The 19,501-nt window shown below is 43.4% G+C and overlaps 1 protein-coding gene across 1 annotated transcript in view; it reads left to right on the forward strand.

The window, feature by feature from the left end:
- Window positions 1-15,036, forward strand: part of LOC147436211 (uncharacterized) — a 30,571-nt gene extending 15,535 nt beyond the window's left edge. The window contains exon 2 of the mRNA XM_086489106.1: window positions 14,496-15,036. Within this exon, the coding sequence (XP_086345232.1) occupies window positions 14,496-14,638 (143 nt within the window). The 3' untranslated portion in view covers window positions 14,639-15,036. The remainder of the gene's footprint in view (window positions 1-14,495) is intronic.
- Window positions 15,037-19,501: the final 4,465 nt, after the last annotated feature.

A 19,501-nucleotide genomic window follows, 5' to 3' on the forward strand; every position in this document is an offset into this window, starting at 1 on the left:
TTCTTTGATCTAGGTGCCAAAGCAAACTTTATCTCACCAGAGTTAGCTATGAAGCTGGGCATCAGAGCTGAAGAGATGGGGTACATGGCAGAGGCAAGGTTGACATGTCGTGGCCACTCAAAGTGTGTTACTCCCATTATGGGAAAGCTGCGTCTGCATATTCAGTCATATGTAGACACAGAAGAATTTTATATCATGCCATTGGAAGGGTGCGATGCGCTACTTGGAATTCCGTGGATGTTTAGAGTACATGGCGTGTTGGATGCTTTCGGCAAGACGATCACCCTTCAGCATAGGGGCAAAACTCATGTTTTGGATATAAAGCTCAAAGGGGAGTCTGTCCCTATTGTATCTGCTTCGGCTATCACTTCTGTAATAAAGAATCGTTTTTTTGTGTACTTGATTCTTGCATGTGATGTCTGAGATAATTGTCAGTCAAATTTATCTGTGTTAGATAAAGAAAGGTCAGCATTTTTGCAGGAGTTTAGTGATAGTTTTTTTGATTCATTATCGTCGCAACTACCGCCAGAGAGACCTGAGGACCATCGGATAGATTTGGTGCCAGGGTGGAGCCCACCAAATAGACCTCCCTACAGGGTTAGCGTTGCGCAACAAAAAGAGATTATGGGCCGTAATAGTGGTTACCATCAGAGTTGTATTAAGGCCAGAGGATCAAGACTGTGTTTAGAATGACATTTGGTCTTTATGAGTTTCTAGTGATGCCGTTTGGTCTAACAAATGCTCCTGCCATGTTCAACAGGATGATGGACCGGATTTTCTGCTCGCATTAACAGTTTGTTGGGACATTCTTCGATGACATGATAAATCTATTTAAAGAATGAAGAGGAGCATAGGCGTCACTTGACCATTGTGTTTGAAGAGCTGCGCAGTCGCAGGTTACTTGTCGATCCTAAGAAAAGTAAATTCTTCCTAGAAGAGATCCACTTTCTTGACCACATAGTGTCAAAGGATGGTGTCAGAATGAATCCCGCAAAGGTCGAAGCTATTAAGACGTGGCCAGACTTGAAGACTGTGCACGATGTCAGAAGCTTCTTGGGACTGTGTTCCTACTATAGAAGGTTTATCAGGAATTTTGCAAGCTAGCATCACCTCTTCACGCTTTGCAAAAGAAAGAAGTCACTTTCAAATGGACCCAAAAAGAGATTTCAACTTTTAGTCTCTTAAAAGAAAAATTGATTTCAGATCCAGTAATTGTTTTGCCAGATCGCATGAAGTCATTTGTGGTCCAGTGTGACGCGTGTGGTAGTAGCATCGGAGCAATGCTAATGCAAGATGGACGGGTAGTAGCTTATGAAAGTCGAATTTTGCAAGGGCCAGAGAAGACTTTGCAAGTCTATAAGAAAGAGCTCTTGGCGTGATTCATGCGCTTTCTAGTTGGAAGCACTACCTCTTTGGTGCTGATTTTGTTATCCAAACAGACCATCAAACCTTGCTACACTTCTTGACACAGTCAAAGCTATCCGAAAAGCATATGCAATGGGCAAACATTCTTTTTATGTTTCACTTCCAAATTATGCACGTGGAAGTCAAGAAGAATGCTGTGGCTGATGCCTTATAAAGAAAGCCACAAATTTGAGCTGTGTTAATTACTTATTATCATGAGCTTGATAACATGAAGCAACGATATGGTACAAATGAAGACTTCGCAATGATTTTTGAACAGTTGCAAGAAGGGCAACATCATGAGGACTACCTCCTCAAAGATGATTTTATGATGATACATGGCAGACTTTGTGTCACTAGGCCATTGCGACATAAGGTCATGGTAGAAAGTCATGTCCCATTGTATGCAGGGCATCGTGGTATTGATGCGACAGTTAAAGCGGTAGAGGCATTCTTCTATTGGCCTACCTTGAGGAGAGATGTGGATGCCTTTGTGCGAGCATGCCTGATTTGCCAAAAGGTCAAGTTTGACAGGCAAAAGGCACCAGGGTTTCTACAACCACTGCCGATTCCCGATAAGCCATGGGAAAGCATTGCTATGGACTTTATCTTTGATCTTCCAAGAACGCCAACAGGGAATGATGGTATATGGACCATTATTTGCAGGTTCAGCAAGCAGGCCCATTTTATCCCTGTTAGGAAGAAGATAAAATATGATCTGATGGCGCGTTTATTCATGTATAATGTGTTCAAGTACCATGGTATGCCAAAATCGATTGGTGATCCTCGCATGGCAAGTTTGTTTTGGAGAGGATTGTTTGAGAACATGGGTACTACGCTCAATTTCTCGTCTTCGTTTCATCCACAAACTGATGGACATTCAGAAGAGGCTAATTCTAATGTCTTGGATCTATTGAAATGCTGTGTGTGAGATAATAAGGGCAAGTGGAAACATTATTTGCCTATGCTTGAGTATGCGTTCAACAATACGGTGCATTCGTCGACTGGCAAGGCACCTTTTGAGATTGTTGAAGGCGGCAAAAAGGTTCCTCCCATTTTGCATACAAAGGACAAGATCTTTGAGGTAGATCGATATGTTGAGAACATGGATGAAATGTACAAGAAAATTAAAGTTGCCTTGGCAAAGTAGAAAAAGGCTGTTGATCGTCATCGTCGTGAATTGCTGTTATCACCTGTTGATTGGGTTCTGTTAAGGTTTGAGAAGGCAAGGTTAAAGAAGATGAAGGGCAAGGAACGACTGTTTCCTAAGCTTAGCATGCGTTACTATGGGCCTTTTTAAGTGCTTGATAAGATCAGCGATGTGGCTTACAGGCTGAAATTGCCTGATGCGTGGAAGATTCATAATGCGTTTCACGTGGGTCTTCTAAGACCCTTCGTGGGTGATGTGCTAGAAGATATGCCAGATGAGGATCAGCCAGAAGTTGAGGAACTTGATGAGATCCTGGTACCTAAGCAAGTTTTGCCACATAAGGACAGGTTGCAAGACGCTACTTGGTGAAGTTCAAGAACTATCTACCTATGGATGCAAAGTGGATAGAAGAGTATGAACGGTCAAAGTCACCAAATGTATTGCAGCTTTACCTTGAAGCCTTTGGGGTACATCCTATTGATGTCCCAACCCAACGTGTTCAAAGGAGGGGTAATGATAGAGCTAGCACATCAAATGTACATACGAATTCAGTGTAATAGATGAAAACGAGAAAAGCATTACGTCATTTCTATCTATGTGTTATGACCTTTCTTGCAGATACATGCGATGATAAAAGAGTGCTAACAACACAAGATCATCAATGGCATGTATTTATGGTATGCAATCGAGGACGTTTGCGATTTCAAGAGGGTGGTATGTCACGCAGACGTGGCAACTGTTAACTATGTCACGAGGACGTAGTTTTGTAAAATTTTTGGGGACCCTCTTTTTGAAGTTACAAATGGTCGGACATTGTATGGCCAATGTGAACCGTACTTTCACTCGCAGACGGGAAGTTGGTTGGCACTGGAACTCGTATAGTAAAAGGATGTCCAGGCTGAATTCAAGATCATGTAGGTCCCCCCGTTGCACTTAGCAAGTTGGTGGATACTAGGAAGTGAACTCAATAAAGGCATAGTGCCAAGGTGAGGTCACCAAAGGAAAGTACCCGACAGCTGGGCTACATTGCATTTTTGGATGCGGTTTCAGTGGGGATAGATGGTCAGATGACCAGTGGGAGTCCAACGGAAGCATCCCCTAAAATTTAGGGAGCTGCTATTTTGGACCATGAAATTTGTTGGCGTCATTACCTCCGGAATGACAAGGGGAACATTTTAGAACTCTACTACAAAGTCAACTGGGCTACTAGTCGGGAGATTTTTAAGCGGCAACCCCGAATGGGAAATTGCTTGTAAACGTGTCAAGTGGCACATTTTCATGAACTTTCCTCATGCAGGAGGTAGCGCTGAATTTCTAGCTGGGAGAGCTCATTTGCAAGTTTTTGTCACAGGTTAAGAGCTAATAATTGCAAGCTTTCCCTCTCATGTACAATGTAGTGCAAGAAGTCATGTCCTTCACACCTTACACTGCTCTCTCTTCCCTACGTGCAGTAATGTGATGCCCCTCAAGAGGGCTCTTCATTTGACTCATGTACAGTTGTGTGGTCATATGCGTTTTTGCTGAGGCAAGAGCCTCTCTAAGGAGAAACAGGAGTAGCTAACTGCTACTCCAAAAGCAGGTACCGGTGAGGGTGATAACCTCACCAGACAGGTGCGTTTTCAGCGCTGGTTATGCGTTGAATTTGGCCTCTTTTCAGCCATACTGATGCCAAAACCATGGGGAACAGTGCCCCACTGTTAGAGGACATGTCACAAACTGGTGACGTGGCTGCCCTTGGCTGCCCAGTACACACACCCTCCGGCTGGCAGAAATCCCAGGGCTAACGTGGCGGCTGAAAACGCGCCAGGCTGAAGCGGCAGAAAGCGTATGAAAAAAAGGCAGCGTACGGACAGGTTGTACGGCATAGATTTTTTTTAAACGCTAGCGCTGGCTGTTTTTTTGGCTACGTAAACTTATTCTGGCAGTTTTTGGGATTGCTTTATTTTATTAAAAGCCTAAGAAAAAGAAAGAACTCTTTTTTGCTTTATTTTGGGGGCTCAAGAGAGCTTGTGAGAGAAAGCTTTACGAAATTTATAGCTTTTGATTTTTAAAGCTTTTAGGGCTCTGCTTTTTGGGCATCCCTTGTACTCTTTAAATAAGCAGGCAGGGCCTCGTAACTCAGAGCATTTGGACGCAGAGTCTGAGTGTGAGCGCCTGCCCGCACTCTTGTACTTTGAACTCAAATTAATACAAAAAGAAATACCGAAAGGGGCGCCAGTCTTTGGGGCCAATAACTCTAGGCACGGAACTCCGCCAGGCCAGTGTCGAATCAATTGTGAACTGTGAACTGTTTTGAAGTGGTTATTTGTGCTGTCACGGTAGATTCTCGACTTGGAGTGTCCAAGTCCGTTACAGTGGTATCAGAGCACGGCCGATTTCTCTTCTAACGGGAAATCTGACCCCAAATTTTTTTTTTTCCGTGGCACCTATGGCTTCAGGCAAAGATCAGTCGACTCCCTCTGCATTCGGAGATGCGGGAAGGGATCACAACAAAGATTCCGGCAAGGAGTATGGCCTGCCTCGGCCTACTCAGGAGGAGCGTCGAGAGATGGAGCGTCAACGATTTATCGGCGACGCAACAAAGATGATGCTTAATTTTGCCAAGGACCTGAAAATGGCAAAATATATGAGCAAGACCTCTTTGGAGGAGGTGCACGTGTAGTGGCAGAAAACCACACCACCACCCTCAAAACCCGCTCTCAAGAAACCTCCTACTCCCAAGAAGTATACAGAGAAGGAATTAGAAGAGGTGATTGATGCACGAATTGCTCAGCTTTTTGATGTGCAAAACAAAACTAAAAAGCACGACAAAAAGCAGAAGAAAGGCACTGACTTCCCGGGTTATTTGGGTTGTCAGTCTACTTTTGAAAAAGCAAGAAAGCAGAGGAAGCGTGTTCGATTTGAAGGAGTATCCAGTTCTTCTTCTTCTTCTGACAGTTCTTCTAGCTCATTTGACTCGAGTGAAGAAGACCGAAAAGACAAAAAGCGAAGCAAAAAGCAACGCTTCGGAAAGGGCAGGAAAAAGGCAAAGAAGTCTAAATCTCGCCCCGTGATTGACAGTTCTACAGAGGATTCGTCTACAGACAGTTCGGACTCTGACGACAACAACTTTTATGCAAAGAAGAATAATTTTTATAAAGCCAACCAGTATGACTTTCTGGAAGACAAAAGCAAGAAAGTCCGAGAGTTTAAGGAAAGTGGACAATCAATTAAATTTGACACGTTTTCTGGATATAGAGATGCTTCGAAGGCTTTGTCTTTTGTTCAGCAGTTTGACATTGCTTTCGCAGGAGGGCGTTACTCAGAGCACTCTTAAGATTCAAGAGTCGCCTCTTACTTTAAGGGGAATGCTCGAACTTGGTGGTCCACGCTTCTATTAAACAAAATTGCACGAGTTAAATGGTTGAAATTCAAGAGGCTTTTGATTTCTTCTTGGCTGACTCAAGAGGATGAACGGGATATACGAACTGCTTGGAACCATCTTCGGATGACCAAGAAGGATACAGTGGACGCTTATTGGGAGAGATTTTGGAGCTCTTTTCTACCCGCCTCTTCATTTAAGAAGATCTCGTTCAAGGAACAGATTGAGCGGTTTACCTTGGGTCTACCTACAGAGATCCGAGATCAATGCTTGGAACAAAAGTCATCTTCTGTTTAGGAGTTGATGAGTCATGCGAAACGGGGTTTTGCCATTCATTCTGGCAGTTTGACCTACCTCACCGATGAGATCATGACACAAAGAGCCGAACAGACTTCGACAAATGAAAGTAGAAATGTCACGATTGTGACTATGTTAACATCAATACATCTACTCCTAGTTGCAGATACGCGAAGTGCCATGCCAAGGAGGATCCCTGCGCTTGGATGGTCACACCCCTTCGCCCAAAGGACATGTCTCTTTGCCAAAAGCCACACTCCTTCGACGACTGGTCACACCCCTTCGCTCTACGGGTGCGACTCTTCTCCCAATGGTTGCAGCTCTTCGCCGAAAGGATGTGTCTTTATGCCTAAAGTCATGTCTCTTCACCAAGAGACGTGTCTTTTCATTTATGTCTCTTCGTCTCCTATATAAGGAGCCCTTGTATCACACATTCAATCAATCAAACACAGAGTCTTCTAAGTCTTGTTTCGAGTACGGTTCAAGTTTCGTAAGTCTTAATCATGAGTTTAAGTACTTAATAAAGGATTAGCACCTAGAATCCTCACAGTGGGAGCATAGCAAATTTTTTTCCCGGGATCCGAAGGTTGTGAGCCCCTCACCCTTGCCGCTACCCTCTCCCCCTCCCCTTTTTCCCGGAGTTGTATGGAAGCAGAAGAAAGATGGAATTCAACTTCTTCGCCGATGGTCTGAGGTAACTGATTTAATTCTACGCATATAAAAGCAGCATAAACAGAACGGGACAGCAGTGTGTGTGAGTGTGTGGCGTTCCCAGAGTATGTGTGTCGTGTACTCGGAGAATTGTGCACGGTGTATACCCAAAGGCTCGTGTGTACAGCCGGTACATTGTGCATTTTCACCGCACCTTTTCCCGAGTAGTAGGGCACCTCTCCAAGCGGTACGCTGAAACACTGACTTGGCTGATTATTACGCTACTGGAAACCTTTCGCTGGCAAGCACCCTTCCACACCACTGATGAAATTCAGCAGCCAAGCTTTTGTTGGTGGCTGCACCTTTTCATCACAGAGCTTTGCACCTCTTAGAAGTGAAACACTGCACCCTTCGGCATATGCAGCAGTGTACCCCTTGGAGCCAACTCTTCACATGCTCACCCCTTCATGGACAGCCCTTCACACTCGCACCCTTTCACGCTGGCGCACCTCTTGCGTGAGTAAAAAGACCAGCGATCTGGGTTTTTTTTTCTACGCGTTGGCTGGTTCCTTTCTTACGCTGATGATATTTCGCTGGCAGCCACTTACATTAGCACTTAACTTATCATAAGTTCCAAAAACACTTTGGCCGGCCCAATTGTCCATGGTGTGGAAACTTTTTAAAAAAATCAGCCAAAGGGTTTTTTTAAAATTGCCCGGTCAGCCTCATATAATAAACCCCATGTGAACACCCTTATACATTAAAAAAAGTACAAAAAAACCTTACGCTGCCTCTCCCTTGCTCTGCTCTGTGCGCATCTTCTCTACGCAAGACATTTCGCACACATGGCCAACGCGAACCAATACACGAAATTCCTCGATGAAATTTTGCGAGTGAATTTCTCTACTCAGAGCCGGAAGTGACTTGATTTCCCGACTCCAGGGAGCGAACTTATTCTAGAGGCATTTTTCGCTCACGAAGTACCTGTCCCAGAATCTGTTCTCAACCCAGAACTTGCACTTGTTCGAGTTCCTTTTGAGGCGTAACCCTGCCAAATTCTCAGGATGGAGGTGGTCAACCTGACGACGCCCTTACTCTTATCAAGGAGCAGATGGCCACACTTTTCATAAGCCTCGCATCACTTCACACTCGCTTGGATGAGATGCACACGGAAAACACTTCTCGAAGTCGACCTGCCGTTTCTCGGACTACTAATGCAGCATCTTCAACACATTCTTCCGAAGCTTCAGTGGACGAACCAAACGAACCAAATCCAACTGAAGAGGTAGACGATCGCGAACTTCAATTACTTTATAAATTTTTTAATGCTGCACAGAAGAAGCTTGATGTTAAACTGCCGGAACCATACACTGGTCGCCGCGACAAGCGCGTGCTGGACCAATGGCTATTCAAAATGGAGGTTTACTTATCAAACACAGATTTGGTCGAGAGTAAAAAAGTTGCACTTGCTAGTTCTCTGCTCAAAGACGTAGCATTTCTTTGGTGGCAACGACGGGTTGCTGATGGTAAACACACACCTTGGGATAAATTCCGGCGTGCTATTCGCAAGGCGTTCGAACCTGCTAATGCGGATTTTCATGCCCGGTCCTCTCTTCGTCGCCTGAGCTAGACAGGTTCCTTGGCCGCGTACATCATAGAGTTCCAAAGGCTAAGTCTGGAGATAGAGGCTCTTAGTCCCTCTGATAAACTTCACAGCTTTATCGACAGACTCGAACCCAACCTGAAGCACGATGTGCACAAATACAACCCTACCACCTTGGATGCTGCAATTGCCTATGTGGAGCGTCTTGGCGATAATCGACGCCCTACATGGAATTTTCTCCCTGATAACAGATCTTCAAATAGCGCTCACTTTTCACAGCGCGATCGCAAAGACAACTATAGCCAAAGTCAGCAACATCAGTCTCAATTCACACAGCAAGCAACGCAACCTTATTCAACTTCAAGGTTCTATCTTCAAGATCGACAATCTGAAACAGATCTTCTTCACATGTTCCTCCACTTGATCGTGGTAAAGAACATGATTTTTCTCAAGATCGGCATTCCAATCCTCAGCAAGGCTCTTCGTCAAATGGATCTTCGACTTCAAAGAAGGAAGGATTATGTACAATTTGCAGTGGTGACCATAGATGGTATCAATGTCCAAAGAGACTAAATCCGTCTAATTTGAAAAGAAATTCCAACGCGGAAACATCATCGACTTTAAACAATCAGAATTCGCTAAGGATAAAGGAAAATCTGTGGTCAATACGATTCGTGTCTCAGAGGATACGAGTATTCTTATGACGCATGCTCAATGCAATTCTTCAATTTTGGAGCCTCTCTCAAAGCAAGTTTTGAGCCTTCTTGGAACCCTCAATGGTCGCTCCATCAATATTTTGGTGGACAGCGGATGCTCGAATAATTTCGTCAGCACTTAGATAGTTCAACAGCTTGGCTTACCAACTCAGAAGACATCTCACTTATATGATGTGGAATTAGCAGATGGATCAATTTTGACTTGTGATCAGACAGTTCGACAATTGCAGTTCGAGATTCAAAATTATGCAGATCAACTAGATTTTGAAGTCATGCCTTTATCTTATTACGACATGATTCTTGGTCAGCATTGGTTTTTTCAATATGATCCAGCAATTAGCTTTCGAGGACATACTATCAATTTGTTCAAAGATGGACGTGAATTGACTTTACAGGGGCTTTCTCATGCGGAAAGAGTGATTCAAGTCTCACGTGTACTAGTCAAGCGACATGATACAGTGGATTATGAAGAGAATATGATTTCCGATGCAGATGCAGATATTATTATTGATGAATTTTTGAATTCATTAACTTCTCCTAAATCAATTGATGAAGACAAACGTAAAGATATAGTTGCAGATTCCGAATCTGAAGACGACTATGCTTTCTTTGATTCTTTACTGGATGATGATATGCCAATTACAAGTCATGAAGTTCCAGTTCTTGAAGATGATTCTGAAGAATTTTGGGATTCATTATTGGAAGATGATTACAGTCTCAAGCCAAAATCCTCTCCAGTGATTACTAAAGTTGAAGTTACTCCATCTGAAGAGTAACTTGAGAAGATTTCCTCTTCTCCAAATATTTCGCAGTTACTGGAAGATTTTGAACCAGAAATCTTACATCACACGAAGGATTTTGAAGATCAACCTCTTGTTGCAGTCAACCTGATTATGCTAGATTCCTCTAAAAAGCCTTTGAATAATGCAATGACATGGGATTTAGCAGTCAAAGCAAAAAGGTTTCGCAAGAAGCAAAGGTTCAAGACAAAGTTTTTAGATAACTCAAAGATTGAAGATTTTCGAAGATTCAATGTTTTTCCAGAGTTCTATCAACGTCAGAAGTCATTTCTTTGACACGGGCTCTCATTTTAAATGGGATGGAATGTCACGATTGTGACCATGTTAACAACAATACATCTACTCCTAGTTGCAGATACGCGAAGTGCCATGCCAAGGAGGACCCTTGCGCTTGGATGGTCACACCCCTTCGCCCAAAGGACGTGTCTCTTCGCCAAAAGCCACACTCCTTCGACGACTGGTCACACCCCTTCGCTCTACGGGTGCGACTCTTTGCCCAATGGTTGCAGATCTTCGTCGAAAGAATGTGTCTTTACGTCTAAAGTCATGTCTCTTCACCAAGAGACGTGTCTTTTCATTTATGTCTCTTCGTCTCCTATATAAGGAGCCCTTGTATCACACATTCAATCAATCAAACAGAGTGTCTTTTAAGTCTTGTTTCGAGTACAGTTCAAGTTTCTTAAGTCTTAATCATGAGTTTAAGTACTTAATAAAGGATTAGTACCTAGAATCCTCACAAGAAAGGGGAAGAGTAATCCAGAAAAGAAAGATGCAGGACCCAAGGAGCGAGCTCGCTACATCAGGGAAGGGAAGTGCTGTCACAAGAGGTGCACCACGTGCCAATAGAAAAGAACAGACTGAACAGACTTTTAGCACTTCATTAACAATTGAACTGAGAGAGAGAGGCGATACACGACACGGAGTGGCGGAATTCCACCCCAGAGAGTATTGGCCCCAAACCTTGGCGCCCCTTTCAGTATTTCTTTATATTGCATCAACACAGTACAAGCCGGTACTCCAGATTCTACACCTTCTCCAAGAAGCATGCCAGAGAATGAGCCCTAACCTCATAATTAAAGGCCCTTGGCCTAAAATGCAGTTTACATTAAAAGCCTTCAAACTCAAAAGCTTTTGGTCCAAAAAGCAATGCCAAAAGCTGCCAGCATAATTTACAGAAATCCGTACAGCTGCCACGTCACCATCCAACGCAAAATGCGGAAATCCGTACAACTTGCCACGTCATCATGTCAACGCAATTTTCGGAAACTGCCAGATCATCAGCTGCGGGTCTTGCTTTTTTTTAATCTTTATGTCACTTTGGGCCCCATCGGACGGGGTCTCCATAAGTTGGTAGGACTTCTTTTGTTACTTGCTCTTCTTAGGGTTTAGGCCCCTCGGCCGACATCTGTAAGTTGGCTCCAATGTCCATTCTTTAGGCTTTGACACGTCATCAGTTTGTGACAACTCCCCTTCTTGAAAGAGAGTAATCGTCCGCGATCACAACATATCTGCAAAACAACTCAAGTTAGCTCAAAAATTTCCGAGGGTCATTCCGAGGGACGTTCGGAGGGACAATCAGTTTGCTCTTTTTGTTAAGGAGTTAGCTTCTCCTTTCGGCTCTTTGATGAAGGAGTTAGCTTCTCTTTTCAGCTCTTTTGATCAATGAGTTAGCTTCTCCTTTTGCTTGGGTAGTCACAAATGCATGAAAAATTTTCAAAAAAGCAAACGTGTTACTTTTATTCTTGAACAAATAAACCCAAATTTTCCTAGAGAGATCAACAAAGGAAACAAAATACGTAACACCACACATACTCTTTACAGGGGCTTTTTATATTGGCATTCACTACAAAAATCAAGCTTTAAGCCCTTAGTATCAACACGAGGAAAGAATATCAAGCCCTTTCTGGCTCATATGGCCTAATCTTTTGTGCCACAGCTCCAAGTGAGAGGCAATCTCTGCTATAGCAACAAATTTGCTTGGCAAGGCTTTGCAATGCAAGAAGTAAAGTGTCCCCTTCTTTGTGTCCTTAACAATTTGCATAGCACCTTTTGTGAGCTTCCAAATACCACCATTGAAAATGGTGTTATAACCATGCATATCAAGTTGTCCAACAAAGAGCAAACTCTTCTTGATGCCAGGAACATGTCTAACATCATGCAAAACAAGTTCTTGGTCATTATCAAGGGCCAAATAAATAGTGCCTATTCCATCAATGGTGCAAGCATGACTATTTCCAAGATAAACTTTACCATAACTACCTGCATCAAAAGTGGCAAAACACTCCTGAGATGGAGTCACATGAAAAGAGGCACCGGGGATTACTATCGAGGACTGGGGCAAGCCATCAGACAACAAAGCCTCAATGACATCACCCTTGGTGATCTGCATGTCCTGTGCATGATAAACCTGGGCACCCATCGAAGACATAGTGGCACACAAAATATTATCTATGTCAGACAATTCCTCAATCACCACATTGGAGGTTACATTGACCTTCTCCTTGTTCTTGGAACTATTAGATACATCTGCCTTGTCATCCTTTTTCTTCTTTTCATCCGCATTCTTCTTCCTTTCTTGCTCTTTCTTGAAGTATCTGCAATCTGGCTTCTTATGGCCTTTCCGACCACAGTTCTAACAAGTGACATTAGATTGCTTTCCTTTGCTCTTGCTCATGTTCCTTTGACCAACATTAGCATTCCTTGCATCTGACCTGCCTCTAACCACGTGAGCCGAAGCATTAGCATCACCACCCGTCTTTCGTTGAATTTCCTCTTTCCGCTTACTCCATCAAAGGTAAGGTTTGGGTTATTAGACAATGAGACCACCAAGGCCTCCCAAGAATCAAGCAAGGTCATAAGAAAAAACATGGCCTTAGTGGGGATGTCGTGGTATTTAGTCAATATTATGTATGATGGAGCTGATGGTTATATTGTCTTGTGGGTGACTACCATGGGTCTATACCTTGCACTTTCCTTCAAGGGTGAATTTGGGCTTATCCTGGATTCATCTAGGTATATTATCATCAAAAGTGGGAAAACGAGAGTTCTGCAACTAGGAAAGAACACCTGTAAAAGCTCAGCTACAGACTTTGCAGTATCCAATTGCATACGCATCAATTTACGCATCAAGTGCACTTGGTTCATTGGCGTCCTGTTTTCATAAGTGGCCTTGAGCTTTTCCCACACAGCATAGGCAGTGTCAAGATCCTTAAGGTCTACCAAAATTCATCTGCAACAACCATTTTTTACATACGCAATAGCCTTTTTGTTTGAATGAAGTCACGCCTCATTTGTTATAGCTACATGCTTGTGTGGCGTTCGTGTGGTGTGTGGGGTGTTTGGGAGCAGATGTTACTATCTATGTCTACACCCAATATTGGGCATTGACGACGTTAGTGGGGATGTGGTATTTAGTCAATACTATGCATGATGGAGCTAATGGTTATATTGTCTTGTGGGTGACTACCATGGGTCTGTACCTTGCACTTTCCTTTAAGGGTGAATCTGGGCTTATCCTGGATTGATCTAGGTATATTCATTCCCCCCCCAAGCTCTATTAAGCCAAAGTGCCGCTGCTTGGCAAGCAGGAGAATCTACTAGATGCATCATAAAACTGCAAAGACTAAGAACGATCTGTGAGCAGAGTGTCGCCAGCTTATATGCATTGGAGGGAGCTCTAGGAGCAAGAATGCTGAGGTCAATGGAAAAAGACCTAGTGTGTCTGATGTACCTCTTGAACAACTGCCAGACGGTAGCATGAACAGGCAGGAACCCAAGGCATGTAATAACAAGTTACTTCATCCCAAGTTATGGCTCCTGCATGGGTTTTGGACACAAAAGCCAAGTAGCTCTTCATACCCAATGTGCCCGAGGACAACTCCGAGGGAATTCCTTTTTGGACTCAGGCATGTGCCGCGTATACACCTATGGTGCATGGGATGTGTCCTGTTTTGCATCGCCTGTATATACACGGCTTGGCCTGCATGCGTAACCATGCACCTAAAATACACAACCTGGTCTGATCTCTCTCTCGCGTCCACGCACGCGCACACGCACAGTGGTGCTACGCCACAAATCTCTTTCCTAGCCGAGACTTTCTCATGCCGCTCTATTCCTCTTTGAATCGAATTTTTTCCCTTTCTGTAATCCAGTGCCTTCTCTTTCTGTGCATGGTTGTAGCAGACTTGCATTCAAGCTAACAGAAATTAAAAAGTTATCATGTTGTTGGTAAGTTATGGGAAGCCAAATATGAAAAGATTTCTGGCATCTTTCACAGGTTTGCCTTCTGTTTACCTTTTTGTAGATTCCGGAACACAACCATAATGAGATTGACCCTAAAGATGAGAGCAAGTGTCCATCTGTGTAGTTCTTTTACCTTTTCTTGCGTCGTATACATACACAAGTCAACACTGAGCTACTTTAAATAGGCAGTTGTTATTGTATATATGTTACCAAAAGTGAGAAGGTTTGCGTATTCAACATCGTGTCTTTCGCTGGTACTTCATTTGCACAGGATCAAAGATACTTGTAGTGGATGTGAGTGGCCGAGACAAAGAGAGGAATTCTACAGAAGAAATGGATGATTATGACGATGATGATTATGAAGATACTGATGAGGGAGAGGATTTCGAAGATGAAGAACTTGGATATTGGTAGATCGCAGGGCAAAATAAGTTGTCTGCTACTGGTTATTGATATGCTGGGCAAAATGTGCTGGCACAAGAATTGCACCCATGCGAAGTTATGAGTAAGAAGCAACCTTGGTAGCTCTGTGCTATGCCTGGTCTTTCAAATTGAGCAACTTGGGAGCGCACATGTTGAATCATACAGCATGTCAATTTGGCTTGATGCAAGCAATACTGCGACATTCCTCTTTATCGCCTACTTCTGCCAGAAAGTCGCCGGCTTTTGCATCTTTTTCACTTGTAAAGAAAATTGGAAGACACCATGTACAACCTCTTTCAAGGAAGGAGATAGTTTTATGTTTACTGTAATTAGCTGATTTTGTATTTTGATGTTTGTCCCAAAATTTTGTTAGGCTTGTCTTGATGGAAGAGCATTTGTTGGTGGTTTTTGCAGAGTAGCAAGTAATGTTTGGGGGACATTGGCCTCTGTGGTTTTGGAGGTTTCTGCATAGTGAATCAATGATTGACATGCTTTCTTTTTGTCGATTTTTGTAGACAAATCTTCACCTTCGAGTTGTCGTCTTGTGGCCTCACTTTTAAAAGTTTTTGCAATTTGTCTTGGAGGCTTTCAGCATATCGAGTCCGTGGTCAACATGTTTCTCTGCAAACGATTTTTCACTTTTTGAAGTGGTCTTTCTGTGCCCTATTGTCCATATATAGTTTACACCAGTGTCTTACATTTTGCACGCACTTTCTTGTTTTGTTTTGCTCTGTTCCTTTTGATATTGGCCGATGTTGGGCTAGTTTAGAAAGAGAGCTTGCTTGGGTTTATATTGAAGAAAGCTGAAGTTTAGACACAACTTCTTGATGATTCTAACTTGTTTTGGCAATTGATTACAGAGGGAAGTAAAAATTTTGCATAGTTGATGAGCCTCATTTTGAACATGTACATACGGACATGCCATGTAGTGGCGGAAGAGTGCGCGTTGCTAAAGCTCTCCTTACAAGTCCATGTACATTCGCTTGTGTAGCTCCAACTAGTAGGTTACTTTATTTTGAGTACTACTTTTGTATGTAAATGACACTTGTGTCGTAAGCAAGTAGGGAGTAGCTTAGGTTGTATTCAAGCTGTGCAGAAGCCGTTCTAATCCCAATGCTACTTTCCGCCCTATCCCATTCACATTGGGTAGCCTTAAACAAAAGGGGAATTGATAGTTGAAAGCATGATCCTATTGATGCTTAGGATGTAGCTACTCCATTCCTTCATTCACAATTGGCCACTTGAGCGCAACTCTTGTCGAACATAGTGGTGGAACACCTTTATTTCAGAAGGAAGGGTTGCCCCAAGAAGTATCTTATTGCAAAAATAAGGTCTTTTCTTGAGCATCTGAGCCGAACCAAGTCTTGCCATAAAAAAATTGTAGGTTTTGATTGTTGGGTCTCTCTCTCTCACCACTGTTTTTAGAGTTTCGTCACCATTTTTTTGGATGTTTTTATGGTTTCGAAATTGTTTTTGGTTGTTAAGGTTTTGTTACTATTTTTTTGTTGTTTTTAGGGTTTTGTCACTATTTTTTTGTTGTTTTTAGGGTTTTGTCACTGTTTCTTGCTATTTTTTAGGATTTCAAAAGGGTTTTTGTTGTTTTTTAGGGTTTCAAATGTGTTGCTGTTTTTTAAGATTTCAAAACTGATTTTCTTTGTTTTTAGGGTTTAACAATCGTTTCTTGCGGCTTTTTAGGGTTTCTTGTATTTTTTTGGTTGTTTTAGAGTCTCTCTCTCTCTCTCTCTCTCTCTCTCTCTCTCTCAATGGAGACCAAGAGCAACTTAGCCGTGTGCAAGTCTTTCTCGACGGTAACGAAGGCAACATTCATGGTCACGAACAAGAGAATAGCACGTGGAAAAAGAGATGAAAGTGTGGAAAACAGAGATGGAAGGATGGTGAAAAGAAAAGGCCCTGACCTCATCCAAATGGTTTTCAACGAGAGCCAGCAATGGAAAAAGGAGAAAGAAGATTTTCAGGTAGAAGTCCAAGCGCTCCGGGAAGAAGACTGAGCCCTCAAGTGAGAGCTTGCGGAAACTAGAGCGGGGAGTGGACTTGAAGAAGGAGAAATCCAACCCTCCTTGATAGAGGAACTCAAAGTCATCAAAGAACAAGTGCGGAAGATCAAAGAAGAAGAGAAGCAACATGAGGCAAAGATGTCATCGTGGGTAGATGTAATCTCAAAAACACAAAAGAAGGTAGATGGTGCTAAGAAATGAATAGAAGTCCCCAAGAAAGCGAAAGGGAAAGAACCAACAACCATCCCCACTCCCATAATCATCAACATGACCCTAGAGGAAGAGAAAATGAGGAAGGCTAGAGCTTTACATGTACAAGTGACCGGTCTAATAGATCGTGATGATGTCGAGGGTGAAGTCAAAGAACTTCTAATTATGATGGGTAGTGAGGCCACTCACACAAAGGCATGGAGTGGGGAAGAAGAGAGAAGGAAATGGGGAGACTTCCAAGGAGAGAGCCTTGATCTTTCGCTTCTCCTCCATGGAAGCAAAGAATGATTTTTGAAGAAGCGCACTAAAGAAGACATGGATATTCCTTGGGGACGACCTTAGACTCTCACAGCTTGCTCATATGCAAGTAGTTATGCATGAGATATGGACAACCCAAGATATGCAAGTAGTTATGCATGAGATATGGACAACCCAAGATATGCAAGTAGTTATGTCGTAGATATGGACAACCCGAAAGAAAGGGAAATTGGCCTTCCATAGAGACGGACGAGTGGTTATTATTGAGAGGCGCTCCGCATGATGGCGAGAGACTTATGTGACCACACTCAAAGTTGCTACTTGGAATTGTAATGGATCTCTATGCCTTGATGTGAGTGCCTTTGAGGATAGTTTCATTGGAAGGGACATCATCTTCTATTCTGAGATACATCAGGCCCCTGGGCAGTCTATGCCACATGTCAGCGGTTACAAATGGGAGACAACTTGGAGACAAGAAAACTCCGATCAGAGCATAGAGGATGAGACTCAGGGGGAGTGGGAGTCTTATTTAGGGAGGAGTTGCAGCCATTGATACATATAGCCTACAGGGATGAGCGTGCTAGGTAATATGGGTGAGACTGACAGCAGAGAAATGCAGATACCTCTACATTGCCATTTGCTACTTTCCTCCAAGTACGTCAATATATGCACCACCTAGAGAACAATCCCCCTTTTCTATTTTGGATCATGACATATTGGAGTTCTCTAGGATCATCCTAGGGGATTTCAATGCTAGGACTGCCCATCACTAGATAGTATTTTATGATACTTCATAGGAGATGCTGAGGGAGCTGGATGTTGCAGAGATGGGCCTATCTAGAATATCACAAGATGTGGAGCATACTTAGTATGGACGACACTAGATAGACATGGGGATTGCACATGGACTGGCCATTTTGAATGGCCTACAAAGATTTCGTGGTGTGGGAGGTTTTACATGCTTTCCACATAGACATGGAGCCAGCACAATGGATTATGTCATGGCACAACCGAGCTTTATCTCTAGTATCTAGGACCTCATAGTTGGACCTAGACCTGTTGGTGTGGCAGTAGATCATGCCCTTGTGTCGATGACCATCTCTCTCCAGTTTAGTGTAGCACACATACCACGATAGCATCCCCTACTCGCTACACCTTTACACGGGAGACGGACTTTGTCTACATAGATGGGATCTACAGACGTTTATGCACTAAGAGCCAGGGTGACCTTTGGAGGAGCTTACTACTATACTGACACAAACCTTGCATGATGCAGTAACAGAGGCAAACCTGCACACTCAGCTAAGACGACCTTCTGGGAGCATGTCCCAAAATGACTGGTATGATGAGGAGTGCCGCGAGACGAGAGCTAGGCTTCAAAGGGAGGTGCTTTTGGGGCACATCACTCATAGACAGTCACAGATTGCCTTCTGACGCCTAGTGCCGCGGAAGAAAAGGGCATTTTTGGCTCGACTAGAGCAAGATATATACCAAGTATCCTTGATCAGGACATAGGTGAGGCATGGAAACTCTTTCATGAGCACTCCTCCCCTCCTTCCATTACTTCTACATAGGCCTAGGGCAAGTATGCGTCATCTCTGTACACAGTTCTTGGATAGCTGCCTCTTCTCGACCCCCTCGAGCTATGCCCACATACATGTGCTCTTTTCACCGGCTGAGATGGTGAAGAAGGCCATTGATAGGATGAGGACTGGGAGAGCATATGATCATGATGGATTAGTGGTTGAGCATTTTATAAATGTGAGGGATATGCTCGCAGAGCTTGTAGCAGTTATGTTCAACCGTGCCATGTGTGAGGGTTTGCCTAATACTTGGAGTTTATCTACTATTGTACCTATCTTCAAGTCAGGAGACCCTATGGAGCTTGGAAATCATCGCACTATCATGAGGCACACATTGGCACGATTTTACACATCCATTCTTGAGTAGCAGCAGCTAAGTAGATGGGCAGAGAGGGAGGGTATATGCACAATCGGGTAGACAAGGTTCAAGAGAGGTTTTTCTACTCTTGACCACATTCTGACACTCAGAGTCATTATTGAGGAGGGCAGATCACATGGGAGACGGATCTATTGTAGCTTTTTGGACTTTCGCAAAGCGTTTGACACTGCTTGGAGCTAGATTGATGCGCATACTATAGGAGATGGGAGCACCCACATAGGTGATTTGGGGGATTATGGCATTATACAGGTCAGTAGTGGGGCATGTACGCACTCCAGAGGGGTTATCTACATTAGTTCACTCCACTATCGGGGTGAAGCAGGGATGCCCGCTCTCTCCTATTCTATTTGGTATGTATGTGGATGAGGTTTCTGACTATATTGAGAGTGAGGGTGATAGAGGTGCATAG

This window comes from Adiantum capillus-veneris, chromosome 18 (genome assembly GCF_014529385.1).
Source record: "Adiantum capillus-veneris isolate H3 chromosome 18, ASM1452938v2, whole genome shotgun sequence".
Lineage (NCBI taxonomy): Eukaryota > Viridiplantae > Streptophyta > Polypodiopsida > Polypodiales > Pteridaceae > Adiantum > Adiantum capillus-veneris.